Source organism: Felis catus, chromosome B3 (assembly GCF_018350175.1).
Source record: "Felis catus isolate Fca126 chromosome B3, F.catus_Fca126_mat1.0, whole genome shotgun sequence".
NCBI lineage: Eukaryota > Metazoa > Chordata > Mammalia > Carnivora > Felidae > Felis > Felis catus.
The window spans coordinates 70104369-70114095 of record NC_058373.1 but is presented as its reverse complement, the minus strand read 5'-3'; the positions used below and the strand labels follow the sequence as shown (position 1 = coordinate 70114095).

General features: G+C 35.9%; 1 protein-coding gene across 1 annotated transcript; it reads left to right on the top strand.

The window, feature by feature from the left end:
- Positions 1-5607: 5607 nt before the first annotated feature.
- LOC101093442 (olfactory receptor 4F15-like) lies at positions 5608-6543 on the top strand. Its single transcript, XM_011283342.3, has one exon. The coding sequence runs from the start codon at positions 5608-5610 to the stop codon at positions 6541-6543; it is 936 nt and encodes a 311-aa protein (XP_011281644.3).
- The last annotated feature ends 3184 nt before the right edge of the window (positions 6544-9727 follow it).

Genomic DNA, 9727 nt, shown 5'->3' with positions numbered 1-9727 from the left:
GTCTTAATTAATAACAATGAATCTAAAAGGGAGTTAATCTCTCTGTTTCTCAATCCCTTGAAGCTGGAGGGTGAAACCAGAGTCTGCAGGTAGGTGGAAATTCAATCTTTAATTCTACAGTATCTGGCTCCATTATTATCACCCCTTTTTTGGCTCCCCATAATTTATTTCTTTTTTAGTCACCCTTTTCTTTTGTTAATTCACTTAACTTGAATGATTTTCATTCATGTTGTTTAATATCCTTTTGGTATTATTCTCAGAGTTAAAACTGTATGATGAATAAACATATTCTTCAAAGCTCTAGTATCTTTTTAAAGATAGTATATGAAGTATATTGACTCTTCCATCTCCTTTTCTCTAAATATTAGTATCTTAAAACAAAAAGCAGTATCTATGCCTTCAGGATTGTATTCCTAGTGAAACAACATGACAAGGGCATGCTAGCTTTCTTTCTGCCAGATTTATTCAATCACTTACCAGTCTGAAATGCTAGGTCTGTTTCCTGAAAATTATCAAAATTATCACAATAGGTAACACTTATTTAGCATTTACTATATGTCCAAGCATTTTCTGATGTTTTCTTATTTCAATTCATTTAGTCCTTAAAACAATTACAAAAGCTACTTACTCTTAGGATCTGCCTATAACAATGAAGAAACTGATACATCCAACAGTCTGGTAACTAACATAGAACAAATAGCCGGTAAATGGGGGATCTGGGGATGCAAACAGTTTGGGCCTTGTGTTTGTGTTCTTAAACACTGCGTTGTACTGTTTCCTGGAAATGGCTCCTATATAAATGTTTCTTTCCATCCTCTCAATTTATTTTGACACATTTACTTTCAAACTTAAAAAACAATAAATATTACCCTAGATATATAGCAAATCAAGTTGGAGATAAAGAAACAAGAATAGGGGCATCTGGATGGCTCAGTTAAGCATCTGACTTTGGTCATGATCTCAAGGTTTGTGGGTTTGAGCCCCACATGGGGCTCTGTGCTGACAGCTCAGAGCCTGGCGCCTGCTTCAGAGTCTATGTCTCCCTCTCTCTCTGCCCCTCCCCCTTTGGTGCTTTCTCTCTCCCTCTCTCCCTCTCCCTCCCCCCCTTCTCTCTCTCTCTCTCTCTCTCTCTCTCAAAAATAAACATTAAAAAAAAAGCATAAAACTATTTAAAATTCCACCACCTGTAGAAACTTGGGGTGAATCCTAAACATTTACTCATGCAAAATGTTATTCCAGCCCCCAAAATAAGAAGATTTTCTCTATAAATGTTTCCTTAACTTACTGAAATCTTTTCACCCCACTTCATGTAGATTTAATGTTCATTTTTAAGCCTGCCATGTATGAATATATCGACTTATTTAATCACTCTGTTATTCTTAAACAATATGTTTCCAATTAGCTTACATTATTCAAAATGCTCATAAGTAAAATAACATTACAAATACATTTTGTTCATTTCTCTATTTCCTTTCAAAACAATTCCAACAGGATTACTGAGGTGTGTTTTTGGTTTTTTGTTTTGTTTTGTTTTGTTTTTTTACTTTTATGACTCAACTTCCTTCTAGAATGACTGTACCACTTCATATCTCCCATGAGCTGAGAATGAGAAGCACTGCTTCCCCGAACCTACAGCAGCAACAGGTTTATCCATTTTGTTGAGAAATAAATACAAAACTGGAATCTACTTTCTGAACTTGGAATAAATACAGAAAGACCTCTTCACCTGAAGTTTTCAAATTAATTCATACCTATTTTCTTAAAATTCTATAATTTTACTTGTACATTTAATCCTTCTAATCATCCAGAACTTCCATTGCTATAAAATGTACAATAAGATACTTTATCTGCCCTTCTCCTGCGGCACTCTCTCTCTCAAAAAAAAAAAAAAAATAAACATAAAAAAAAATGTTAAATGTATAACAAGATACTTACAACTTCATGTTTGCAATGTTGAGCTACATGTTTAACAACTATTGAATATTCTGAATTTATCTATTTTTATTTTAATTCCAGTGTAGTTAACATATAGTGTTATAGTAGATTGAATAACTCTTCATCACCTACATAATTGTGATGCCTTTTTTATCATATGTCAAATTCCCTTATTTGTATCACATTCTTAACTGTGTTTTATTTATCTGTTGACCTTTAGCCAAATTAATCACTGTTTAATTAGTATAGGTTTAGGACATATTCTAATATCTTTTATAGAAACCATTCTCATTTTGTCCTTAATTCCCATTTCATTTCCTTTGGAAAATTTCCTGAGTTTTGAAACGGACATTTGGATCACTTTATAATGTTCCAAAAGATTTCCACTGGACTTCAAATGAGCGCTGCAGTTAGTGCACAAATTGGTCAGTGAGAATTGATATTTTTATTACTTTTCATCTTTCTTTCCCTCTGTTTGCATGGTTCCACTTCCCTTATCATACAGTTTTCAAATATTTCAGAATTTTTTTTTTTCAGTAGAATGCATACACCACACATTTTGTTCACTTATAATTGAAGTTTCTCTATTTAACAGGTTATTTTTGACATTATATTTATTAAAATGATCTTATTAGGGGCACCTGGGTGGCTCAGTTGGTTAAGCATCCAACTTCACTCAGGTCATGATGTCACAGTTTGAGTTTTAGCCCCGAGTTGGGCTCTGTGCTGACAGCTCGGAGCCTGGAGCCTGCTTCACATTCTGTGTCTCCCTTTCTCTCTGCCCCATACCCACTCATGCTCGGTCTCTCTCTTTCTTTCAAAAATAAATAAATATTTAAAAATTTAAAAAATAAAATGATCTTACTAAATTTAATATTTCTTAATATTTGTCTTAAGTTTTTGAGGTCGACAACTGTGTGATTTGTTAATTAATATATTTTGCAATAGTCCCTTCAGTAGTATTACTTGATTTAATCTTCTTGTCCATAGCATATGATTGAAACAGTGCTGCAGGCTTCCTTCTTTACGTTATTGATTTTGATATTTCACCTATAACCAGATTTTGACTGCTGGTTTAAAAATTCTATTAAAACAATCATGTTAAAAATATTTCTTAATATTTCCTATTTTACTAAGAGATGTTATCAAGAATCAATTTTGAGGGGCACCTGGGTGGCTCAGTGGGTTAAGTGTCTGACTTTGGCTCTGACTTTGGCTCAGGTCAGGACCTCACAGTTTGTGAGTTCGAGCCCCATATCTGGCTCTCTGCTGACAGCTCAGAGGCTGGAGCCTCCTTCAGATTCTGTGTCTCCCTCTCTCTATGCCCTTCCCCTGTTAGTGCTCACTCACTCTCTCAAAAATAATAAACATTAAAATAAATTTTAAAAAAAAGAATCAGTTTTGAAACTTATCCAGTGACTGTTTAGTACATTCATTCCCTAAAATTTTCATGGAAACAGCTTCTGAAACCAAATATTACTCATCTCTTCTCAGCATATTATGTGATGTGCTGAGATTTCAAGAATTTTCTCTTGATAAACCTACCAGAGACTTTAAGTAGGAAAGTCACATGATCAAACTTGACTTTTGACAGACATCTCAAATCAGACTATAGAATCAACTGGACTTGAGGAAGAATGGACCAGAGAGATCTTTTCAGCTGTCAAGATGATAAAATACATAGACCAAAGGCAAAAAAAAAAAAAAAAAAATGACGATAGAATGAAGAGAAGAGAAATGAAGAAATATTCACCAATAAAAATTGTGCAACTACAGGTGGAAAGGGAAATACAAACAAGAATGCCACACAGGTGTCTGTATTGGACATCTGGGAAAATGGTAATGATATTTATTAAAACAATGGTGTGGAATATGAGTTCAGTTTTGGCTTGATAACTTGAAGGTGGAAGTCAGACTTCCATTTGTGTGTATCGTATACAGCTATGAATATATTGCTCTGGAGTGCAGTGATAAACCTACAGAAAGAAAAGTGAACATGTAGGTACTAAAAAGCAGAAGGAGGGAGATCATTCATGGCTTTGGTTAAGTGACTATTCACGCATTTGGGGTTCCAGATCCTTTCTAACTTTTTACTCTTACTTTTAGCACGTGAGCTTTCGAATGTCAGGGTTACTTCACTTTTAGCCATAACATTAGCATCAAATTCAGGAAAATATGGATCAGGAAAATCCGTTTGCACATGAAGATTTGTCCTTTTTATTTGGGAAAGAAAACTCTCCACAGATGACATTGATTTTCAATTCAATGAACCATTCTGGGCTGCACAATCCATCTTAACATCTCAAGGAAAATAAGATTATAGTAACTGGTTTAGAAAAATCATATAATAAACTTTCAAATGGGATAGGCCTACACCCTCCTAATTTGAATGATTTTAGCTCACTACCTGAACAAATGGAATTTCTATTGGCAAAAAGTTGGAAGGGAAATGACTTTAAAGAAGACAAGAAGCCAAGGTCAGAAGGAGTTGCAGAAACGAGGAAGGGCATGATAAAGAGTATCAAATCCTGCGGTAAGATCAAGGTAAATAATGATTGAAAAGAAAGTGTTATGTGACATATCCAGGATCCAAAGCTTCTTCCTAACAAGGAAGAGACCTGTGGACACTAATTTTAGCTTATGAATGAAAATAAGTTTGGACCAGCTTGCCAATGAAGAGTTGGAGAGGAAAAAAATTAGAAAAGAACACAAGATATAAAGATTTGACTTTTTCAAAAGAGAGTTCACTATGCTAATAAGTCATAATGCTTAATGTTCTCTTAGTTACAGGTCAAGGAAAATTTAAAGAGGAAGAAAATTAATTTATGGGTCTTCCATAAGACCCAGGATATAATTGAAGGGGCCGTCCTTGAATGTCATACTGCCATGGTTTAGATCAGGAATTCTGGTATCCTGCAAGCATAGATACAAATTCTGGCTCTGACAATTAATCCTTCTGGGACTCAGTTTCTACACTAGTAAAATGAATCTAATAAAACAGTGATTATATTATAGAATTTTATAAAGTTACAATGATGTACTGAGTACAGTGGCTTGCATGGAGGAATCACTTAATATGTTTTATCTGTTAATAATATCTTTGCTTAACAAACATTTCCTTACTTACTAACGGTATTTTTTCTCTCATACCCAATATTTTATTTGATATAGAGGTCCATGCATGCACCATGAAAATAATGTGTCTTGAACAAAGCATTTCAATTTGGACACCTGACTTGCATGATAAATTGTACAAAAAAAAACCCACAGATGAGGTGAAGCAAGGTGAAACTTATTAAACAGTTTCAGCTTGATGATCTCTATTTGAACAGAGAGGTAAAATATCTAGCTGACAAGAATTTGCTAGTATGAAAGCAATGTGAAGGTGACAGAAATGTTTGAGATTTTTCGGTTCTGGAAATACCTAGTTAAGTGGTCAGGGGAAATGTCTTGAAATCTCTAACAGGAAAACAAAATGCCTGATAATGGAATAAGAAGGGAAAAATAGTAATTCTGTTTTCTTTGTATTTCTTTTCCAATTAAATTATTTCTAACTCTAGGATATGAATCAACTAGTAGGATAAATAGGAAACTACATTTGTACCACTGATTCTCACTTTTCTTCATGTTTTATCCTCAGGCAATTTGAAATCACCTCTTCTGTCCAAGTCAATGAATGGACTAAATGAATCTGTTGTTTCTGAGTTTATGTTGTTGGGACTCGCTAGTTCTTGGGAAACTAAAGTTTTTCTCATGTTGATATTTTCCTTGATTTATTTGGGGATCATCCTGGGAAATCTTTTCATTTTCTTTTTGGTAATTTTTGATTCTCATTTACATTCTCCTATGTACTTCCTGCTGGCCAACCTATCCCTCATTGATGTGGGGCTTTCCTCTACCACAGTTCCAAAGATGATTACAGACCTTCTAAATGAGTATAAGATAATTTCTTTCCAAAGTTGTATGACACAGATATGCTTCATCCACATCATGGGAGGAGTGGAGATGGTGTTACTCATCGCCATGGCATTTGACAGGTACACAGCAATCTGTAAGCCTCTTCGCTACCTGAACATCATGAACCCTAAAATATGTGTTTCATTTGTAATTGCTGGCTGGGTCATTGGGGTGATCCATGCTATGTCCCAGTTTGCTTTCATTATAAACTTGCCTTTTTGTGGTCCTAATAAAGTAGACAGCTTTTACTGTGACTTTCCCAGGATCATAAAACTTGCATGCACAGATGGAGCCAAGTTTGAGTTTGTTATTGCTGCCAACAGTGGCTTCATGAGCATGGGCACCTTCTTCCTGCTAATCCTTTCCTATATCTTCATTTTGGTCACTGTCTGGAAACGTTCTTCAGGAGACTTATCCAAAGCATTTGTCACTCTGTCAGCTCACATCACTGTGGTGGTTCTATTTTTCACTCCATGCATGTTTCTCTATGTATGGCCTTTCCCCACGTCATCAATTGATAAATACCTATTCATTGTTGACTTTGCTATCACCCCTGTCTTGAATCCTGCCATCTATACATTACGGAACAAAGACATAAAGATATCAATAAAAAGACTGAGCAAATGGGGACATTATGTCAAATTCTGCTGACTCAGTCTGGCTTTGGAGCTCTAAAACTATACATCCATCAACCTATTGGATATTTTCACTTAGGTTTCTGACACTTGCCACATCTGGAGCTGGACATAACATCTATGTCACTGAATAGATTTCTACTACTTCTGTAAAGCATTTACTCATCACCCTTACTACCATGGGAATTGTGAATCCACTATGATATGGGTTATTTTATCAGACAGCATTACTATCTACTAAATATTTATAACTGAAATTATGATCATTTTTACAATAGAAGGATATAATTACATCTCTTCTGCTTCCCACAGGTTTGCAAATGAACTGCCAACTAGCTCTGGAGAATGTTAGGAATCATTATATCAAATATATGTGAGACTAGTAATTCTATGTAGTTTACTCAGTTTGTACTCCTTGAGAAGATCCAAAGTCAAAATTTGATTGTAATTTATTTGAAAGCTGATTTTTGGAAACAACATCATTAATGAATTGGAAAGTGAGACAGAGACGTGAAGGATGTTTATGTTGATAAATGTAATGGATTCGAGCCTATCATGGTCCTCTGGGGGACTCTATAAACTGTGGCTTAGAACTGTCCTAATTTAAGGTAAAGGAAGCTAGAGTACTTTTTAATTTTCATAGAGTGCATTAACTTCTTGGTATGTCCACTCTTCCCCACATATAATACTGTGCATTATAGGAATATGTCAGGTAGACTTTCAGATGCTGGCAGTAGAGAACCACCTCCGTGTTTGGTAACAAATGCCAAGGTATATCCCACTTTTCAAAGATACTTGATCTGTATTAAACATCACTTCATCCTGCTATAGATTTTTATTTTTTTTTTAATATATGAAATTTATTGTCAAATTGGTTTCCATACAATACCCAGTGCTCATCCCAAAAGGTGCCCTCCTCAATACCCATCACCCACCCTCCCCCTCCCACCCCCCATCAATCCTCAGTTTGTTCTCAGTTTTTAACAGTCTCTTATGCTTTGGCTCTCTCCCACTCTAACCTTTTTTTTTTCCTTCCCCTTCCCTGCTATAGATTTTTAAAGCAGCAACTGGATAAGATAATTCTGGGTTGAAAAATCACTATTTTATAAAAGTCATTATGGATTTTCACTCAGTTCATGCTTATTGACCTCATGTTATTTGGTCTCTACTAAGGCCTAGCAACTAGCCAGAAATGTTTGTTTTCTTTGTTCGTTCTTTCTTTCTTTCTTTCTTTCTTTCTTTCTTTCTTTCTTTCTTTCTTTCTTCTTTTCTTTTCTTTTTCTTTATTTATTTTCCTTTCTTTTTTGTTTTTAAATTATTTTATTGAATTATAGTTAATATACAGTGTTATATTAGTTTCAGGTGTACAATACGATTGAACATTTCTGTGCATTACTCAGTGCTTATCACTACAAAGTAGCTACCATCTGTCAGCAAATAATATTATTACCATCTTATTTACTATATTCCTGATGCTGTGCTTTTCATTTCTGTGACTTATTTATTTTATAACTGAGTTTGTACCTCTTAATCCTCTTTATTTATTTCACCTATCCTCCCACCAACCTCCCCTCTGGCAACTATCACTTTATACTCTGTATTTAAGAGGGTTTTTTTAAATCTCTCTTTTTTTCTTTGCTCATTTGTTTCTTAAATTCCACATATGATGAAATCAGATGTTTGTCCTCCTCTGACTTATTTCATCTAGCATTGTACTCTCTAGGTCCATCCATGTTGTTGCAAATGGGAACATCTTATTCCTTTTATGACTGATTAATATTCCATTGTGTATATATACCATATATTTATCGATTCATCTATTGATGGACATGGGTTGCTTCCATATCTTGGCTATTATAAATAATGTAACAAGAAAAGGGGAGCATGTATATTTTCAAATTAGTGTTGCATAAATGTTTTCTTATTATAAGAAAGCTAAAGAGGACGGAAGAATATTTTAAATCATAAAGATCTGTACTAAGATCACCCATACGGGCTAACAAATTCTCCATGTAGTATGCATATGTGACTCAGTAACTTCAAATATCACTGTTTCTACCCTAGACCACTGGCCTCCTAGAAATTATCCCAAAGGGACAGGTCCATGAATTGGGGGAAAATATATTTCCCACTCTCTGGCATACATGTGACTTACAAAAGTGTCTATAACTTTGCCACTTCCTTCTCATCTGGTCCAACAGCATTATATCATCACTGTAATGGACGTGGATTATGTCCTCTGGAATAGAAAACTAGAGAGTTGATAAAGCCCTGAGACAGAATAGTGAATGTATGTTGCTGCATCTGCCAGAAGAAAAAAATGCTTCTGAAAATTTTTGCTAATAACCCCCCCAGGGAAGACGGTAGAGTAGGAGGACCCTAAACTCACCTTGTCCCATAGATACAATTAGATAACACTTACATAAGAGTAAACAACCCAGAAAAGGACCCAAATACTGGCCGAACATATTCTACAACTGAAGGTAGAGAGAGGCCATGTTGAAGAGGTTAGGAAGGGTGAAGACTCAGTGGGAACCTAACCCTCAGATTTGACCACTAGAGTGAAGGAACTGGGAGTGTGAGAGGAGCAAGAAACAGACTACTTTTACCAGGGAGCCTACAAAAAGAAGAGAAATCCCCGTACGCTATGACTTTGAAAATCAAAGGGACCAGATTTCATGAGTGCTTACAACCTGCAGGACTTAGAACCTGGAACTTTAAAAATCCGCACACTCTGCTCTGAGAGAGCCCAGAGGGTGCTAGGAATCTGACCCACTGACCTTAAAGGGACAGCACAGAGAATAGCTCACAGAGATACAGCTTGGAAGCAACAGTTTAAAAAAGGTGCCTGGAGTTTATGGGAGGAAGAGTCGGTTACTAATCTCACAGTTCTCTGAGGGACTTCTTTAGGAATAAAGGAGATGGTAGGTGCCATTTCCGTCCTCCTCCCCCTCATCATAAATACATAGCCACCTGTGGGAACCAGCACTACTCCAGCACTCACTACCTAACTTGCTTACAGTACACCCCACTCTCTTGAGCCAGACCTGTCTTAGTATCGATGCTGTGGACTCCCTCCCCCAGAAGATGTGTACAAACTTTGCCAACACTGCACCTCTCCGCCTCCCACGTAAGATGCCCACACCTTGTTAAAACTGCACCTCCAGCCTGCACATGCTTTACTGAATTACTGAACAGCT

Coding starts and splice junctions, on each gene's coding strand:
- LOC101093442 (XM_011283342.3), top strand. CDS start 5,608: ATGAATGGACTAAATGAATCTGTTGTTTCTGAGTTTATGTTGTTGGGA.